Genomic DNA, 21,172 nt, shown 5'->3' on the forward strand with positions numbered 1-21,172 from the left:
CCCAGTTAAGAACAGATAGAATATTGAAGGTTATTCTCAAATGCCATTTCCAGTCAAGTTTCTGAAGAATGTCCATTTTCTACTGTTCTCTCTCATGGCACATGTACCATTTTGTTTCTTTTTACTTTATAGATCTAATGTGTGATATCATGACTTCAGATTAGAGATACCTCCAGAAAATGTTAACATGTGGCAGTTTGTGGGAAAACCTGTGTAAATCAGTGACACTTCAGGGAGCACAGCTTTTTGGGGGAAGGTATGGTTGAGTACCTTTGTGGAGATGACTGCTTACATGCAAACGTATCATCAAGATGCTTACCGTGTAAATATACCCGGTGAGCGTGAGGGGCATGGAGAGAGCAACACAGGAAATGGGGGAGGGAATGTTCCAATAGTTTAGTTCAGTTTCTCTGTTAGCCTCCAAGGATTCCTGACCTGTCAACTTGAAAGACTGGTCTGCAGATCATTTCTTACTCACGAATCGAAGTGCTGATATATCTTCCGGTTCCTAAGTTCATTATTATCTCTCTCCATCATGAGCAAGAGAAACTAGACTCATTTTATTCCTTAAGAGTCCTGGGCCTCGCCTTTCACCTTCTTAGCCAGTAGCCAAGTTCCCCAGATAACTTGACCGTTCCTGGAAAGAAGGAAGGATTGAGCTGACACCAAGCACCTGCTTTCTTGAGCAGAAAGGATAGAAACTGCTCGTGAGAAGTTAACTCCAGTGAGGGGTGTTAGCTGAAGCTGAGGGGCCTGACTTCTGCCTCATCATACTGTGACTCAAAGCAGTTGCCCCCCGCCCCGACCCCCACTGCATGCCAACTGAATTTACTGGAGATAAAGTCAGTCTCTTGTTTCTGCTCCTGCCATCTATAATGTGATGTCTCTTCTTAGAAAATGGAGCGAAATTATGTTTATAAAGAATACAAAGTATAATATAATAAAAATTTATTGTTCTAAGACTATGTAATTATAAAATAAACAAATTAAGTACCAATAAGAAGATTAAATTTTTTTGATGATTTATGTATAAAAGAATAAATTTGGCACAAATAAATGAAAATACTTGCAAACATCAAAACTTATTTGTATTTTAACAGGTTGCAGGTCTCAAAGGGTTAATTTTTGACATCAGTTATGAATTCTCTTCTATCTTTTATGACTCCTTTAAAACTAAAATATCATTGCCAAGGTATAGCACATGCATCAGTTGCATTAATGGTGACATATCCTGATCATGTGTCCTATAATCAGCATACCTTCTTGGAGGGAGACTGGTATTTTGGATATTATCACTATACAGTTTGAGCTAAACCCTCAAAATGGGTGCTGTCATTGGGCTGCAGGGATAAAGATTAGAGAGAAAAAAGATTAGAAAGGAAATAACCATCACTGTCACCACCTTAGATACTATGGGATAAAAATAGCTAGTACCAGTCAATTTCTTAACATGTATTATGGATTACTCTAACCACTTTACTAAATATGTTAATTCATTTAGTCCTCATGACAACCTTGTTAGATTTTTATTGTTGTTGTTATCTCCATTTTACAGATGAGGAAATTAAACTACACAAATGTTAAGTAGCTTGTCTAATGTCACATAGTAAGTGACAGATTAGAACTGACATTCATATCTAGGTTGTTTATGGGCAAAACTCACACCTTTAACCTCCAATACATGGTCTTGTTTACATAAACCTCCTAACTGGTAACAGGTAAGGACAGTTCTAACATAAAATAGTTTTGAGTTTGAATATTGGTAAGTTGCTAGAATATTATTTACTTCAAATCTATTCTAAATTTTAGAATATGCTTAAAACTTTATGCAATACAAATATCTGTGGTAACATGGAAATAGAGGCTTTTCATAATAGATACTCAATGTCCAAACATTTTTGGGGTAAAGAAGTCATTTGATATTTTACTAATTTTAGGTAATATTTAGTAAGTGTTACAGTGTACCAAGCACAGTTTTATATGCATCACATCTTATTTAATCTTAACACCATAAGTAATATATGATTACTACTCTACGTAAAAACAAAAAGCCTGAAGTTCAGAGACAGAAATGTGGTCAAAGTCACACGTGGTACAACGTTCAGTGGAGTTGAGTGCTCAAGTTTAACTGACTCTAAAACTGAAATAGGAAACCACTATACCACAATGCCCAAGCATCCACTTAATAAAAGTTAAATTTGAAGAGTATGTATATTTTACCATTTTACACTTACTTCTCCAGTCATAGTTAATTTTCTTAGTAAGCAGAAAATCACAATGTTGCTTTGGCTTATATCACCTTTATCATTGTCTTATGGTACTGTACTATAATTACACGACACTTGCCTTTCTCCCTGCACAAGGCAGAAAGCTCCTTGAAATAAGAATGTTTCCTTTAGTTTTGGTTCCTCACCATTGAGCTCAATGCCTGGAATATGACAGAAGCTTAATAAATGTGTGTTGAATAAATGATAAAAATGAACGCATGAACAACGGAAGGCAGTGCTGAAAGGGTGCTGTGGTTAAGCCTCCTCTTGCTTACAGGTTGACACCCTCATAATGATGTACAAAACTCACTGCCAGTGCATCCTGGACAATGCAATTAATGGGAACTTTGAAGAGGTAAGACTGACAAAAAATCCTTGCTACCACACTATAAATACGTTCATGTCCTGTCCTTTATATGAGTTGAAGAAAAAAATCTTAATGTACAAAATCTTTGCTTTACAACTAGATCCAGCATTTCTTATTACATTTTTGGCAAGGGATGCCTGATCATCTTCTTCCCCTGCTTGAAAACCCCGTTATCATCGACATTTTCTGTGTTTGTGACTCAATCCTTTATAAGGTAAGCTCTTTGGGCTCTCTTAAACATGAACTGTGTATTTCTTTTAAGAGCATTGTATCTAAATTTTTGCAATCTATTTTAAATAAATTTGTTATTTCTGGCTGGAGAAACAGGATTAATTATTTTTTTCTGGTGAGAAAGCAAGCTGTTTAATAGTGCATGTTTGATAGTGTATGCATTTTAATGTAAATTTACAAGTAAAACATTTGTTTATAACTAGCAATAATTCTAAATGTGGCATAGTGATACATGAACAGTTAATTTTTATTAGCTGTTCAAGGTGCTTTCAGATTAAATAACAATATTTTCTTTCACAAAATCAGTGTTTTGGGGAAAAGCAGAATTAAGCACTCTCACAGGATTAATAACTTGAAAATCTTGAAAATCTCTAGCTTTAATGTGTAATGTCATTTCTACTCTCAAACCAAATAAGAGTCCCCAAGTATCTACAGAAGGATCATGAAGACATCGTGGACAGAGAAGATGAGCTGATTGGTCTCGCCAAACATATAGCAAGAAGGAGAAAGACTAGTTCCCGGCCAGTTTGTTCTGTAGTTAAGGAGCAACGAGGTCCAAGCGAGGGAGAAGACTATATTGAAATCTGGGTACTTTAAAGTGCATTTGCCTACACTTACCTGTTAAATCGTCATAAGATGGAAGAAAAGCTTCCCTTTTAAAAACAATCTGAGTTAGCAAGAAAACCCAAGACAGCGCCTTGTTAAGCATTAAGCGTTAAGGAAATAAAATCCTTCCAAGTTAGTTGCAGTGAAATGAAGCAGAAGCTAAATAGACTCAGTCCACAAGCCACTTTGCATCCAAGGACTGACAGGCAGGCTTGGTGCTGAGTGGGGGAACCCCTAATTTCACCCTCTATTCTGCTCTTCCTTGTCACAGGGCAAGAAAATAGAGGAGGAAGCGCAGGGATTCTCTACCATTAGTTCAAGTTAAAGAAGGACAAGGAGAGTGAGGATTGTTTCAGTTTGGGGAGCTGAATAAAAGTATCATTAGAGGGAATGGATTTAGTTTGCACTGATTGTCTGCAGTATTTAAGACCTGAGAGAGCTCAGGGAAGGGAAAAGAGTAGCTCTAAGAGTGCGCCGAAATAAAGAACCCACACTCATGCACAAGCGTTGACCACAGTCAAGATAAAGCCGTTAGGACTGTCACTCACTGCCTCCAAGAAATCCTTTAAGCCTTTTCCCCTGGCTTATTTCTTTGAGTCCAACACAAAAGTCTGACTTTAAGTACCTTTAAATAAACTAAGTTTCTCTTCTTCACAGAAGAAGCACCATGAGTACTGTGAATGGAGCAGTCAGATGAGCTTCTGCCAGATTTTCATTCCCCTTTAGGGAGTGGCCTCATTTTTTAGTCCCTGAAACAGTACATTATTATTATTACAAGGCCAATCCATTAAAAATTAACATACTGAGCATAGACAGTGCTGTCTCGTTTTACTGTCTCATACACATGAAATATGTGTGTGTTTTGCTGGTTGGCTACACAGGCATATTAGTGTCTACCCACATTTTGGAATATCTTCTCCTGCAGACCTCTTGGCCCTCTTCCCCACGCTGGCCCAGTAAGGTACTTTGCTAGCCTAGAGGACCTGCACTGCTTCTATGCTATCTGGTTTCCAACCTCCTTTATTCTTCATAGTTTTGCCTTAGCTGAAATCAGTCAGCATTATCTATTGTAATTTCTTCTTTCTACTACTTTGCATTTCATCTATGTTTAAGGTTCAGTCTAGTTGTTTCTTTACAGTACTCTGTTTTTATAATTAAATCTTTGTATTTGGCAGGTTAGTGCCATCTGCTTAACTTAGTAATTACAATTTTTTTAGATCTTTCCCTCCCCCTGCCTCTTCACACACACACACACACACACACACACACACAAACACACACTTCATACATACATTCATTTAAGAGATAAAAGTATAACTTTCAGAAATGAGTTACCATGTTATTCTCTTGAAAGTTATAAATAAAAGTGATTGAAAAATAATGTATCTGCCCTGGCCGGTTGGCTCAGCGGTAGAGCGTTGGCCTAGCGTGCGGAGGACCCAGGTTCGATTCCCGGCCAGGGCACACACAGGAGAAGCGCCCATTTGCTTCTCCACCCCTCCGCCGCACTTTCCTCTCTGTCTCTCTCTTCCCCTCCCGCAGCCAAGGCTCCATTGGAGCAAAGATGGCCCGGGCGCTGGGGATGGCTCTGTGGCCTCTGCCTCAGGCGCTAGAGTGGCTCTGGTCGCAACATGGCGACGCCCAGGATGGGCAGAGCATCGCCCCCTGGTGGGCAGAGCGTCGCCCCTGGTGGGCGTGCCGGGTGGATCCCGGTCGGGCGCATGCGGGAGTCTGTCTGACTGTCTCTCCCTGTTTCCAGCTTCAGAAAAAAATGGGGAAAAAAAAGAAAAAAAAAGAAAAAGAAAAAAGAAAAATAATGTATCTTTCTATAGAAATGTTAAGTATTTGTGTTAACTATCTTTTGCTTTGATTAAGGTTCTTACAGATGTACTCATTCCTGCAACAATGCAAGAAATGCCTGAAAGGTACGTTCAGTCAATAAAATATGATATTTTCTTAGTATAAGGCTTAACATTATACATTATATTAAAGGAATACATTAAGTAGAAATTCATTTATTTATCAAGATAATTTTTCTGTTCTTATCTTTTTAGTTAGAAGATATGTGCCTCAATCTTTATATATATTTGAACCTCAATAAACAAAATTGATGAAACAATCCTAAAATTCCTTTAATTTGAGAGCTTTCCAAGTGAAAAATAAGTATTTAAGTGTGTTGACCTTCAAGGCACTGAGAAAGTTTTTTAATGGAAAACTGGGTAGAGAAAGATGGATGGGGATAACTGACAGAAAATAACCACTATAATAAAAAATATAAGGAAAATTATATTATCTTTATTATGAGCTGTATTCTAAATTGGAAACTCAGGAATAGCATAATAGAATTATTGCCCCCTTTGTTTAAGACAAAGGAATACGATCTCAAATAGTTTACTGAAAAGGTATCTGAAGATTTTTCACAAAGCCTTTCCAATGTGAGAACCAAAAGAACCTTAAAAAAAAAAGCCAAATTTTTCTTTGGAAATAAATTCAAATTAAATAATAAAATTTATTTTAGTATTTTTGGGGCACAAATACATGTAGAGCCGGACATAGTTGTTGCTCAATAAATACATGCTGATTGATAAACAAATTTTGTTTTTAAATTACCTTTTCATATAGATTCCTTTATTTATTTATATAATAGTTGATATTGGCCTGGTCAATAGTTTTTTTAAATATCAGTTTTCAATACTTAAACATCTTATTTGTTCTGTGAATTAGGTCCCCTTAACACTTCCATATCACAGCGGAATGGCTGTGCTTACTTGGCTTCCAGCCATGTGACTAATAATAACGGCTGACATTTAATGAACACAACAGGGAATTTGAGACTGAATAAATAATTTCACTTGGCTCCCAAACTAAGCCTGAAAGAAACTATCTATATTTCTTAAGATTGCAAGTAATTCAAGTTCATTATGGAGAACAAAAAGCATGCATGATTACATTTAAAAAAAATCACTCATAATCTCACCACATTCTTAATGTCTTAGTTATTGTATTACAGACTGTTTTCTAGGAATAACTGTAAATATATACATTTTAAAAAGTGAAACCATAGTATACATGCTATGGCAGTATACTGTGCAAATCTTTTCATATCAACAAGAGAGATCAACATCTTTTTAAATAGTCGGATAGATTTCTAGCATCTGAAAAACACTGTACGTTATTGAATCAACTTTTATCAATTAAAGCTTTTTGAACACAATTCTAAGTAGCTATTATGATCTTAAGTTCACAAATGAGAAACCCAGGAGCAGAAAGAAGTTAGTTTATTTGTTTTTATTTTATATTTATTTAATTTATTTGCTTATTACTTATTTAGAGTCAGCTAAGTAGTAAGAAGGTGATCTTACATTTTAAGCATCGTCTGTGTAACTCCAAATTGTCTACTCTTTTTGCTGTACCATGTCTCTGTCCTCAACTTAAACACCACCCAAATATACTTAAATGTTATATTGAGATATAATAGGTAGATTGTTAAGTGATTTAAAAACTTTTTTATATGTTCTCATAGTATAAACATAACAAACATTTGCAGTTTTGAAATAAGGTCCTCTAGCTCATTTTTAAAAATTTAACCCAGTTATATTTGGATTATAAGAATATGTTACTAGAAACTACTATTAAATATCTGAAATGCTGTCATGGTTGCAATATGATGCACTCTTGAAAAGCTAAGATATACAGAATAAGTGCAAACTTACATTTCCCCAGAATGTTTTATAGAAAATGATTGAATCACCAGTTAATATTGATAATGATTATTTAGTGAACACTGCACCTGACAGGCTTTAACCTAAACACTTCCATGAATGATTTCACATAATCCTCATAATAATCTTGTGATATGGATACTGTTCTTATTCCCATTTAACAGATGAGGAAACTGGAGCTTCAGGAGGTTGAGTATATTGAGCAGGAAGATAAATGACAGACCTAGGCTGACTTCAAAAGTCATGATCTTGGATTTATACAATAATTGCATACATCCCTTAAACTACATTTATTTAATGCATTTTGAACAATTTAGTATTTAACACATTTTTTTTTCTTTTGGTAGCTTATTAGCAGACATAAGAAATTTTGCTAAAAATTGGGAGCAGTGGGTTGTTTCATCCTTGGAAAACTTGCCAGAATCTCTGACTGACAAGAAAATACCTATTGTGCGAAGATTTGTATCTTCTTTGAAACGACAAACATCTTTCTTACATCTTGCTCAGGTATGTTACTAAACCAAGAGTATCTGAGTCACCAAATCAAAAAAGAACATTTTTATAGCAAAGACTGAGGTACTCCCAGAGATCGGAGACTAAGTACACAACAATTAAATGCATTGAGATCCTAGACCAGAGAAAGGGCATTAGTTGAACAACTGATGAAATTAGAATTATTTCTATAGCTCAGTTAATAGTATCATACCAAGGTTAATTTCTTGATTTGGATAATAAACAAAGGTTATATAAGATAATATTAGGAGAAGCTGGATAAGAGTATATAGAAATACAGTTAGCCCTTTATATTTATGAGTTCAACAACAGTGGATACTGAGGAAAGCTATACTCTGCACTAACTTTGCAACTGTGTTATAAATTTGAAATGACTTCACAATAAAAATAAAAACAAAATTCTGAATGCAATGTAAAATGTAAAAATCTTATTTGCCACATGCATCCAAGTAACAAAAATTAAGTTTGAAAGACATGAACCCAAGGGATATTTAATGTTGTGAAACCCACAAAATGAACTTATTTTAAAACTTCCTTTTAATTTGGCTTTTCTGAAATAGAAAAGAAAAAAGTGATTTTTATTTATTTTTTGTGGTATATTTTTTCCTTTTTATTGAGGTGGCTTTATTGGGGTGACTCTTGTTAATGAAATTATATATCATATATAGTTTGCAAAAATTAGGGAATATTTCAAAATGAATATGAAGTGATAAAATAACCCCTAATTTTTGTGAGCAGTATAGGTTTCAAGTGCCCAATTCCACAGCACATCATCTGTTACACTGTATGGTGTGTTCACCACCCGTCAAGTCTCCTTCCATCACCATTTATTCTCCTTACCCTCTCCTCCACCTCCCCTCTCTGACCCCCCCAGCAACCAGCACACTGTTGTCTGTGTACATGAGTTTTTCTCTTTTTTTTATTTGGCTCAATCTCTTAAATTAGACTTATGTTTATATATTGTTTAAGTATACTCTCCTTCCCATTAAGTGATCATTTGTTTAAGAAGGTTTCTAGCTCCTTTAAATTTTAAAAGACTAGCTTGGAATAATTTCAGATAAGAAACATAATATTATACAATCCTTTTTTCATGACCATGAATTAAAAAATTCATTTTCTAATTCCAAAATAGTTTTCAATCCTTTAACAGAGATGATCTTGAGTCTCAGGTACTGCTTTTAAATTTTAAAATAAGAAAATATTTATTTATTTATGACATTTTTCCCTGAAGAAAATATTTCTCTAGAAGCTAAAACTTTCCTTTAGATAGACTATCAATGGTAATAGTTTAGTGTTTTGTTTTTGTTTTTGAACTTTCTCTATACAGATTGCCAGACCAGCTCTCTTTGACCAGCATGTTGTGAATTCTATGATATCAGATATTGAAAAGGTTGACTTGAATAGTATTGGCTCTCAGGCCCTTCTCACCATTTCAGGCAACACAGACACTGATTCTGATATCTACACTGAACGTAAGTCTTTTTGTTTGAACAGGGCTCCCCAGCTTTGGCACTGTTGACATCTTAGACTAGAAAACTCTTTCTTGGGGGACTGTCTTGTGTATTGTAAGATGTTTAGCAGCATCCCAGGCCTCTATCTACTCACTAGATGCTAGTAGCATCTCCCTCCTGGTTGTGATAACTCACAAATGTCTCCAAACATTGCCAAATGCTCTTCCCTTGGATTACAAAAATCTTATCTGTTTGATAAACCTGGTTTATAGAAACATTTTTAATTAAAAATGTGTTTTCTATTTAAAAACAGTTGTACTTACTCATTATGAAAAAACTGGAAATTTTAGAAAATATCATATTAAGAGGAAAATAAGTCATCCCTAAACTTATTGCTTAGAGATTACCACAATAGAAACAATATGGAAATAATCAATATGGTCTTCAGTTTTGTAAATTTTCTTCTAGTTTTACATTATAAGCATACACATTTCCATGTGTTTAATACTCTTGGCATCATATTGTATGTGATTCATATCAAAATAATATCTCTGTACAATACTGTTTTTCAAAACAGAATCCCTGATCAGGTTTGGACCACCTGACGGAGCTTACCAAGCCAGTAAGTGTCACTAGAAAACCAGGCTTGGTTTCCAAGGGATAACAACCCATCATTTCTGCCATCTTTTTTTTTTTTTCTGAAAGGACACACACAGAAAAATCCCAAGCCTTATATAGGGTAGAGCACCAACGATAAATTGCTCTCTAGGGATGGTCTAACCTCAGACCTGCTTTCTTTTGCTTAACATAAAATTATATTACCCTTCGAAACTCAGTACACCTCAAATTCTAATAAAATAGTAATCTTAAACTGGCTCTTTAAATTTTTCTTGATAAAAGATTTTTCACGTAAGTAACTCAATTTTCAGTGCAGAATTTAAACTTTGCTAAAGGTAAAGAATATTTTATAAAACAAACTCAATAAAATTAGTTGAGTTTTACTTTCAACTAAGCTACTACATTTAATAAAAGTATTGGGTTCAAAATGAGTAATCAACTATATTGACAACTTACTCTTCCCTAGTATAAACATACTTATATAACATCTAAACTTATATTTCAATATATTCCAAGATACATTATGATTAAAATTTTGAAGTGTACAGTACCAAGGATATTTTTTGTTACTGTTCTCAGGGTATGAAATGAATTTCTTTAAAACATCTAACTTAATCTACCTGTTTTTCCTTTTATTATATAATATTATTAATAATTCCCAGTTTTAGATTTTCTCCTGGGTTCAAAGTAGAGTGCAATATTCTGCTTTTTTCTTCTTTTATGCATGGTAGATGACTCTATCACAGTGTTCCAAGAACTGAAAGATCTCCTTAAGAAGAATGCCACCGTGGAGGCTTTTATTGAATGGTTGGATACTGTGGTAGAGCAGAGAGTTATTAAGGTATTTTTCAATGACAGAGTCATTACATTTTTTTTGTTAATAATAAATGCAAAACTGGCTGTACTTTTTTACTGCTAAGAGAAGGGTGACAGACTTTGTGTAAAAATGTTTTGAAGAGTTTTGAAGCCCTACAAATAAGGCAACTCAAATATCAAATTAGAAATGTAGCAGATTTGAGAGCAAGGGCATAAATTCAATTCCATTTATCCTTTCTTTATGAAAAATTACAAGAGAGACACACAGTAGTTCCTCCTTATCTGCAGTTTTACTTTTTGTAGTTTCAGTTACCCCAGGTTAACAGCGATCTGAAAATATCAAATGGAAAATTCCAGAAATAATTCACAAGTATTAAATATTTGCATTGAGTAGCATGATGAAATCTCACACTGTCCCGCTCCATCCTGACAGCATGAGACTCTTCCCTTTGTTCAGTGCATCTATGCTGTACAGGCTCCCTGCCTATTAATCACTTAGTGGCTGGCTGGGTCATCCGGTCGACGGTTGGTATCACAGCACTTGTGTTCAAGTGATCCTTATTTTACTAATAGTGGTCCCAAAGTGCAAGGGTATTGATGCTGGCAATTCATATATGCCAAAAAGAAGCTTTAAAGTGCTTCCTCAAGTGAAAAGGTGAGTACAGTACAGTAAGATATTTTGAGGGCAGAATAGAGAGGTACAGACAGAGAGGGAGAAAGAAAGAGAAAAACCACATTCTCATAACTTATTACAGTTTATTGTTATAAATATTTTATTTTATTATTAATTTCTTACTGTGCTTAATTTATAAATTAAACTTCTTCATAGGTGTGTGTGTATATATATATATATATATATATATATATATATATTAATTATAGGGTTTGGTACTGTATCTCCCTTGGGTAAATGGGAACTATTTCCCTATCAGTCAGTGAAGTTACAGCTGAATAACATTGGTAGTGAAAAACAAACTTAGAAAATGGAAAGATTCTGGCCCTTTTCTAAATATCAAGTTCCCATAAATGCTGGCAGAAAATATGGTTTTAAGTATTTCTTTTTTTTTATTTAAAGAGCTGAATATTTTGTTTTCTATGTGGTTTCTTCAACTCTTTTAGTTAACCTTCTGGTCATCCATCATGAAACAAGACAATAAGAACAAATATATCCATCACTGGTCAGTGTTAGCCATTCCATATCAAGGAAACTAGTTATAGTGTGGGGACTTTTTTTCTCCTAGAAGGAAAACAGATTATTGTTCCGGACCAGAGAAGTCAGAGTTAATCATTCACAGAAATACATAACCCTTCCTTCACACTTCACCTTCTGTTCTGTCAAAATAAAATTAAGAGATAAAATATTTTGTAAATTATTTTATTTTTTTTTGTCCAGTTCTATTAAGCAACAAAACTATACAGAATAAAGATCTATCTATCTTAAAAATGACAACAAGGACAGATCATCTTATCTGATGAAACAAATGGCCTGCTGTACCATCTGTCCATTTGTCAGACAGTTATCTAACTCTTGGTCTTATGTAGGATGCATGTAGTAATGAGATGACAGATTTTATAGCTCCATTTTATTCTTGTACTTTTTAGACCAGCAAACAAAATGGAAGATCGTTAAAGAAGAGAGCTCAAGACTTTCTGCTGAAGTGGAGCTTTTTTGGTGCTCGAGTAATGCATAATCTCACCTTGAACAATGCATCCAGTTTTGGTATCTTATGTGCTCTATAAAACCCTTCTTAAGTGAATTACATCATTTATTCCCCAATAACATTTCTCATCAGTTTTTAAACATATGGGATTGTCACTTCTCAAACCATATCTGAATATTGATCCAGTAAAGACTAGTATTTATGAACCTGGATTTTAGAGTCAGATCACATGCAGAGTTCAATTGTGACTCTTCTCTCTGGCTTGAACTTTACCCAAGATCTCTGCTCTTTATAGAAGTGTGTGTGTGTATGGCAGGGGGTGGTGTTGGTGATGTATTTCTTTCAATGAGTGATGTATGCACTTGAGTGATATGATATATATATGTGCACATTGCCTAGTACCCAGTAAACACTAAATAAATAACAGCTATTATCGTTACATTTCGTTTCGTTAGGGCTTAGATAAATGTTTCTTATTAACCAAACAAATAAACAATAATTGATACTGTACATTATTTTCCAAAGGCACTACTCATTATGATTTGGGAAACTTTTGCATCCTTTTGGGAACCCACATAGCTGGCCTTCAGGAATTAAAGAGCAGCTTAGAAGACAGTCTTTCATGTATATGAACCATTTTTCCTGCCATGTGACTGTGACTTATAAAATGAATTGAGTCAAGTTAGCCTTTGCAAAAATTAAATACTTCATTTTTTCTAAAAAAGATTTTCTGGGATTCCTAGTTTATTGTTATAAAACCATGTCATGGACAATACTTCTGTATTTAGTAGTGCATGTTGAGAAATCTTCACATTATAATTAAGTTGTTTTTATTTAATTTTCAGGGAATTAAATAAAGTCAGTGAACCTGTATTGAGGGGATGGACAAAGTGTATTGAGTCTATTATTGGAACTAGCTTACATTCATTTAAGGTTTCTTAAACTATACAAAATTGAAGCCTGACTTTTTTTATAAGAAGACTTTTGTTGGGAAATCTGTTGAATAGTTAAAGAAGTTTAAGGTTTTCCAAAACAGTTTTTACCATGACAATTACTCTTTTCCTTTTATGTCAAAGCAAAGAGCATTTTGTTTCAGGCTGTAAAGACATCTTACTCGATACTGTTTCCAGACCTTGTTGGCCATTGTATAATTATTTTGTACAAAGTAAATAGAAATAGAGTAGAATAGAGCTTATTCTCCCCAGGTTAAAGCTTATCACTGTCCAATGTGTGCCCTCTTAAAGCATAAAGCATGTCTCACTTTCATCCGTATTTTCCTTTGATGTAATTAGTGGCCAAAGAGCTGGCAGGACAGTACACACAGGGAGCTGGGCAGGCGGGACACAGAAAGATTAGAGACCTAGGTTAAGCATGTTGGTCTTAGCAGGTCATTTAAAGTCCAACAAGTGTTTGTTTATTTCAGTTGCTCCTTGTAAAAGTATTGTGAGATGGTCACCAAGATAACTTGACTTCTCTCTCTCTCTCTCTCTCTCTCTCTCTCTCTCTCTTTCTCTTTCTTCCCCTTATTTTATTTCTCAATACCCTCTAACCATTCCCCATCCATAAACAAGGTTCTTTCCATTTGATCCGAATGCTTCTTGATGAATACATTCTCCTGGCCATGGAGACCCAGTTTAATAATGACAAAGAGCAGGAGTTACAGAATTTGTTGGACAAGTATATGAAAAATTCAGGTAATTTAAAATGTATACCTGTTTTACATAATTCCGTGTTTAAACCTAAGTTCAAGAATTTGTAAGCACACAAGTTAAGTGGTTATGTAATAGTGTCAGAGCTTTTCCCAAATGTGTCACTGCTTACAGGGTATACTAACACTAATAGAACACTATTTTTTTCTTTTCTAGAGACTACTCTTTTTCATAGTGTATTCAAAGTACTTTCCTGGAAACTCTGAAGGATACAAAAACAATGTTCTTAACTTTTGAGAATTGAGATAAAATTGAAGAGGTGACTATAATCCAAAAAATAAATTCAAGACAATGCACATAGCATACCACCTTATAAATGGTGTACAAATAAATTCTCTAGTAATTTAGAGAAGGAAGGGAACACATCTACTTGGGATGTGATGACTTGTGTTTTGAGCACTGTTCATGATCGAGTGGATTACTTTTATTGCTGCTCAGAGTACACCTATATCCACAAGGACACAGTTAACTAAAACCAGCACCACAGCCAAGAGCAAAGAGCTATCAGCTTATTTCCCATGGAGATTACTTCCCATGAGTTTTTAGATTTCTGATACACCCTTAAAATATTTTCAGTTTCTTTTCCTTGGGCTCCTCTACTAAGAATATAGAAATGATGTTAACTGTCCCATCTTAAAAAACCATTCCAGATGCAAGTAAAGCTGCCTTCACTGCTTCTCCAAGTTCATGCTTTCTGGCAAACCGAAATAAGGCGAGCTCTGTTTCCAGTGACACTGTGAAGAATGAAAGCCATATGGAAACAACCTATCTTCCTCTGTCATCCAGTCAGCCTGGAGGCTTAACCTCTGCTCTGCACCCTTTCTCTTCTGGGAATACAGACAGCCTGCCGGTCGCAGGTAGAAACAACTGAGAAAACCAGTTAGGCTTCAATACACATCACAGGAGCCTCTTTGTTTCTTTATATTGGTAACCTCCAAGCATTCCAAAAATAAAAAAGGGCTTACCTTAACTGACTTACACCAATGGTTTTTAAATTTTTTATTATTTTTGGCATTTTTTACTCTCAGTTTTAGCAATACCATTGTTAGCATAAGTATCACATTTTTGACACACCCTCCTAGTTGTAACAGAAGTACAAATAATTATCTTGATTTGGTGGAAGAAAAATCATTTAGGTGTGCATAAAATACTTAAGATATTTTGAGAGTCAAAAAAATTGGCTGCTCTTTATTTTTGGCTTTTGAGAATACTTTATTTCTCCTCCATTAAGAAGTGGTTTCAGCCATTTTAATATAACCATTATAATTTGTCCCTTTGGTCTAGGGCAATCTGAATATTTAGTGGCTTAAACTAGCTACTAGATAATTCCTTAAGTCTGTTTATTGCTGTATACCTTTTTTGAAATCCTTTTATGACATGACTTTATTGGTCACACAGAATTTTAAACCTGGAAACCTCTTATAGTTAGAGGGCTTAATTCCACCAATGCAAAATTGAAGGTCTAAGGAGCTGGCGACATTCGTAACTCATTGCTCATCAGAGGTGTTTGCACGATGTTTTGAATTGGCTGTTTTAAAGTCATGGTCATTTTGACTTTATTGTCCTTACTTTTTAACCTAAAAATCAAACCAGTTAACATTCAGTTTGTTTTTTAATTATAGAAAAATGAGAACAGCAGGCCCTTTTGCCCTTCCCAAGATTGAACTCTAACCATCTTCATGCCCATGGAAGCATGAAGCCAATCAGACTTTCTTCCATAGTCACTAACTACAAAAGTCTTCAGTGTTGTGAAATATTCATGCATTGTGATGTTGTTTTTTAAACTTAAATTTTTGGTGTGTCTCAGTTTTGTTTTTGTTTTTTAGAGTAAAAATAAACCAATTTGAAAAAAGGTATAAAAATAAATATTTTGAATAATTTTTAAAGAAATGGCCCATCTATTTTAACATACTACAAGTGAATGTTCTGGTAATGTTTTTCCAGGTCAAATGGAGCTTTCCCATAGTGCTGGTCATCTGATGACACCGCCCATTTCTCCAGCCATGGCGAGTCGAGGAAGTGTCATTAACCAAGGTCCAATGGCAGGGAGACCCCCAAGTGTGGGATCCGTGCTCTCAGCCCCGGCACACAGCTCAACATACCCAGAGCCCAGTTATTCTATTCTCCCCCAAGCAAACCATGACTTTTATGGGACCAACTCTAACTATCAGACTGTGTTTAGAGCACAGCCTCATCCCCCTTCAGGACTCTATCATCATCGCCCTGAGCATGGTCGATGCATGGCTTGGAATGAACAGCAGCTTTCTAGAGAGTTCTTCAGTGGCAGCTGTGCTGGGTCTCCATATAATTCTCGGCCATCTTCCAGCTATGGACCATCTCCACACAGCCAGGATTCACACAGTGTACAGTTTTTAAATACAGGAAACTTTAATTTTCTGAACAATGCTGGGGCTGCCAGCTGTCAAGGAGCGACGTTGCCTCCCAATTCACCAAACGGTATTAATATCTTTAAAGAATTTTTCTGACTTTTGAGTTGGCAATGAGATAAGTCAGACATGCTGAATAGCATGTCATCCCATGTAAACCTTCTGAAAATCATGGAATCATAGCCATTTGAAGCTGATTTCTGCTGCATACAAACACATCCTTAATTCTTGTGGCTTTAGTAAAACTGCTCTTTTACATGCCACATGTGATAAAAAAATATACTGTCAAACCATATGTTTGAGACCAACCTTAATAGCCCCAAAGAAAAGTGTTCTGTCTTTTGAAAACATTTTTAGTGAATAATTATTTTCCAGAAAACTAGCAGATTAGAATTGCAACTCTCCCCTCTGGTAGGCTGATAAAGCACTTGAAGTTAAGGAGTTAGATCTATGGGCTTCTTCAGCCCCCAAATTAGGCTCTATGTACAGGATGCTCTGACACTTCTCTCCTAAGTGTAGGCTAGTTCTTTTTTCATAAACATGAATCTATAAATGAAATTAGTACTTGACAAGTAGTATAATCTTTGTAAGAGGCTAAGAGTAATTTTTTCATTCATAGGAAGATCTTGATAATTTAGATAAGGGAAATATTAGAGAGATGTAGTCATATATCTCAAAATCAATAATAGGATAACTCAATATGTTTTTTAATAACAAAAAACAACATAGTGAACTATTCCATATATAAGTAGGAAGCCAACTGATAGTAAATGTAGTGTGAATGTAACATTTACAGTATGATATCTTTAGGCTCTACTCTATTACTTTGTCCCTTTTTTACCTTCCCAAAATATTGTTTGTTTTACATTAACAGGCCATTCTCGATATTTTCTGTTATAGGATACTATGGAAGCAACATAAACTACCCAGAGTCTCATAGACTCGGATCGATGGTGAATCAACATGTTTCTGTCATCAGCAGTGTTCGCTCACTGCCTCCCTACAGTGACATTCATGATCCTCTTAACATTTTAGATGACAGTGGTAGAAAGCAAACCAACTCGTTCTATGCGGACACATCATGTCGAACTCCAGTAGTAGGTAAATTATTTTAGTAGTTCTTGAAAACATCTTAAAAAGTTGTTAATCTCAGGTATGCAGTATTTCTTTGGAGGGTGACTGTTGAGGTGAACTGGGCACTCCTGTTCCTACAGTTGATTTGTCACTTTGGATCTGACATTATATTTTTTGTATCTGTAAGTAACAGTTTACCATTTTACAGCATGTATGTCACCACTGCTAAAACCTACTGCTAGATCTGTTATTCTTTCCAAAAAGAACAGCTGGCATCTATCATGTATGCAAAAATGAATACAACCTGTCAAAGGCAGTCTAAAAGACTGTAGGATTTATGAGAGCAGTAACGATATATTTTTTTCACTCTCTTGCTCATGGGTAGACCCAATGGTAGTACCAACAGTTGTAACTTTGGACCCTATCAGTAACCTAAAACCAGTTTTTAAAAAATTGGTGATTTGTGGTGGAGGTTGTTATCATTTTCTCAATTGTATGTAAAATGTGATTAGACATGTCTGTAGAAAATGTTGCTATGTTTATTGTTCTGTAACATACAGTTTAAGTAAAAATGAGCAAAACACTGTTTGCCATAAAATCCCGTAGCATCTGCTCCAACCCAGGTTGCTGTACCTAAGAAAATCCTGAAACTTGAACTAGATGCATCCCCAGCATCCAGCAAAGTGTCTGCCACATAATAGGAACTCAAGAAGTCAGAGTTGCAAAAAGAAAAAAACATATATAAATATTTAATTTCTAAAGTTACTAATGAGGTATCACAGGACAAGTATATAGCCATGTGAGTTTCAAGGTAGAGTGTTAATGTTTATATGAGATGGTTGAAACCTTCCAGTGGAATTGATTTCAGGCTAGTGTAAGTAAAGGGCATTAACATCCAACTTGAGTATAAGGGAAAATGCTATGAATTCTATCTCTCCCTGCTCAGTGTGCTTTTCTAATAATTCAGTAGGAAGTACTTCTTCCCTTCCCCCTTCCTGTAACCATCACACATGCTTCCTGAGCAAAGTCTAGTAGCTCATCTCATGCTATCTGCAGATGGTCATTGCTTCTAGGTTACTCTAATGAAGCAGAAAATTCCACTTCAGGAAGTTTCCTCACTGTGAGACTAAAATGTACCGTGTTGCTATTGTTACTATTAGTTCTGTTTACTTGAAGAGATAGTGGAAGCTTTGAGAGAACATAGCTTAGGTGTTAGATGGATTCTAAGCTTCAGTTGTTAGGGCTGGCTTACAAATAAATTGCACGCACAGTTTCAGAGTGAAAAGAAGGAATAGAGTAAGTGGATAAGTAGTGCAAGGGTAGTTAGCACCTACCTTATGTCTCCTGGGTTATAAGTCCTGGTTTTTGGCGATAGAGAAGATGATAGTTAGAGCAATAAGAAAACGAGAGGGCAATACCACAAATGCAAGAAATGTAGTTTAGTGAGCCAATTAGTCCATTTTATTGAGACACTACTATTTGCCAAACTTGATTCTAGGTGTAACGATATGGTAGTGATCAAGCCAGAGTTCCTGTTGGTAAGAAGTTTACATATTAGTAAGGGGAGATAAAGCAGTGAATTAATGCATTGAAAAGATGATTTCAGGAACTCTGAAAATGATTAAATAGGGTAAAATGACATAGTAATGGAGAAGCCGTTTCTAGTAAGGTAGTTATAAAAGGAAACCTGAGGTGGAAACATTAGTGTTGAAAGCTGACTGATCAGGGGCAATAACGTGAAGATCTGATGGAGCTCTAGGCAGAAGAAACAGTAAGTATATAACTATTGTGATGGGGATGAGATCTGGAAGTTTGATGGGCAGAAAGAAGGCTAGAGTGTTTTTAGCATGGTGAATGAAGATAGTGCAGTAGAATAAATCAGAAGGCAGATAAATTCACACAGCGTGTTATGAATCAGGATGAGGAGCTGGATTTTATTCTAAGAATAATGGGAAGTCAGTGTAACATTTGAGCAGAGTGACAATCTGATGTACACTTCAGCGAGATCACTCTGGCTCTCTCTGCAGAAAGAGTGAGTGGGGAAAAGGTGAGGGTCACAAGACTAATTAGGAGGTTTCTGGGTTGGTCCAGGTAAGAGAAGATGGTGGTTTGAACTACAGTTGTGGAGGTGCAGATGGAAAGAAGAGGTATATTGAGTATATCTTTCAAAAGTAGAGTTACTTGAGTTTGAATTTAAGTTTGACATTGAGTTTTTGTTGTGAACGTATAGAGGAAACAAATTCTGGAAGAATAGCAAAGCAAAAAATGGAAAAAAAGAAAGAGAATGGCTTTGAGAAACCACACACACTCAAATTAAGACAAATACGTGTGCTAAATGCAAAAATAAACACAGACTTAAAGTGAGTGGTACTTACAGAGAAAAAAATGTCCATTTCAATTGATGATTATATTTCTCCTTACAGCATCCAGCTTGCAAACCCCAATTCCTTCCTCCTCATCCCAGTGTATGTATGGAACCTCCCATCAGTATCCGGCTCAAGAAACCCTGGACTCCCATGGAGCCAATGGGAGAGAAATGGTGTCCTCTTTACCACCCATCAACACTGTGTTCATGGGAACAGCAGCTGGAGGCACTTAAACCAACAATGTTGGGTGGGGGTTAAACTTTAAAAACTTTACTGCTAAATATTATTCACTCAGATTCTCATCAGTGAAGACAATGGAATATGCAGTGTCAGGACATTATTTTTCAAGTCATTGGGACAAAATGATGGACAACTCCATAGTGGATGGAGCTTCTTGCGGTTTGCCCTGCACACAAATTGTTTAAAATGTGATCTCATTATTAATTATGGTTTCAAATGTTATCAAATGGGACCAGTGGAGCTTTGAAGATGCAAACCTCTCAACTATGAAGATTTAATATTTCACTTCCTAATTTATTAAAAGTCTGTGTGCTATTTCATCTTTGGTTTTTGAAAAAGAGAAAAGTTTATTTAATGCCTTTAAAATACCTTTAATTTATTAGGATCTCAAATTTATTGTTTACTATCCCTTATTTGACAGAAAGTCAAATGTGTATGTTCTACCTCCTATGGAAATGTTTACAAGGTCAAGACTTAATTCAATTCAGCCTAGACCACAAGTTGCTTGATTTTCCAATCCTGTGCATATGTGTGATGATTTCTGTTACATAGCAGTATTCAAATTCTATGTAACTGAATGGAGATTATAACTGCTTTTCCTCTTTATTTAAAAAAGTTAAGAAGTAAAAGAAATAAAGTATGAAATGTTTTAAAAGGCATGGCTGCTCTCAGGGCTGGGACTGTTTCTGAAGAATGCTGGGCAAAGCTTTAGATATCGAGTTAAAGAGAAAAGCTGGTTGATCCAAATACCGTACTCAAGAACACTTACTGCATATAAAGGTAAAGAAATTGTGACTTGGAGAGAGTTTGGCTTGTACACATTTGGAAGCAGTCTTTAAGTACTTTGCTTGTATATTGAGATTGAATGCATGTTTGGGATCATCTGGAAGCAAAGACAAATTCAGAAGAGAAGGATTCATTATATAAATTAATACAATTTGATATACTACCTGCCCAGCTCTGCTTCTTTTTCACACATCTTAGCAGAAATTGCTATTGTAAGACTCATGGTCTATAGTGGGAAACTTCAATTAACTTTACAAGCTTCTCCTATAGTCTTACAACTGACCTCATATTATTTGTATTACATTTAGTTACAGTATAAGCCCTGGGTACATTATGAAAGCATCTGTATGCCCCAAAT

The 21,172-nt window shown here is 35.4% G+C and overlaps 1 protein-coding gene across 1 annotated transcript in view; it reads left to right on the plus strand.

Annotated features, from left to right (window-relative positions):
* RFX6 (regulatory factor X6) overlaps window positions 1–20,021 on the plus strand; it is a 62,635-nt gene extending 42,614 nt beyond the window's left edge. The window contains exons 8-19 of the mRNA XM_066248384.1: window positions 2,545–2,622; window positions 2,735–2,848; window positions 5,347–5,396; window positions 7,541–7,700; window positions 9,034–9,178; window positions 10,507–10,616; window positions 12,194–12,311; window positions 13,824–13,946; window positions 14,612–14,818; window positions 15,906–16,418; window positions 17,249–17,449; window positions 19,846–20,021. Coding sequence (XP_066104481.1) covers window positions 2,545–2,622; window positions 2,735–2,848; window positions 5,347–5,396; window positions 7,541–7,700; window positions 9,034–9,178; window positions 10,507–10,616; window positions 12,194–12,311; window positions 13,824–13,946; window positions 14,612–14,818; window positions 15,906–16,418; window positions 17,249–17,449; window positions 19,846–20,021 — 1,995 coding nt within the window. The remainder of the gene's footprint in view (window positions 1–2,544; window positions 2,623–2,734; window positions 2,849–5,346; window positions 5,397–7,540; window positions 7,701–9,033; window positions 9,179–10,506; window positions 10,617–12,193; window positions 12,312–13,823; window positions 13,947–14,611; window positions 14,819–15,905; window positions 16,419–17,248; window positions 17,450–19,845) is intronic.
* Window positions 20,022–21,172: the final 1,151 nt, after the last annotated feature.

This window comes from Saccopteryx bilineata, chromosome 12 (genome assembly GCF_036850765.1).
Source record: "Saccopteryx bilineata isolate mSacBil1 chromosome 12, mSacBil1_pri_phased_curated, whole genome shotgun sequence".
NCBI classification, from domain to species: Eukaryota; Metazoa; Chordata; class Mammalia; order Chiroptera; family Emballonuridae; genus Saccopteryx; species Saccopteryx bilineata.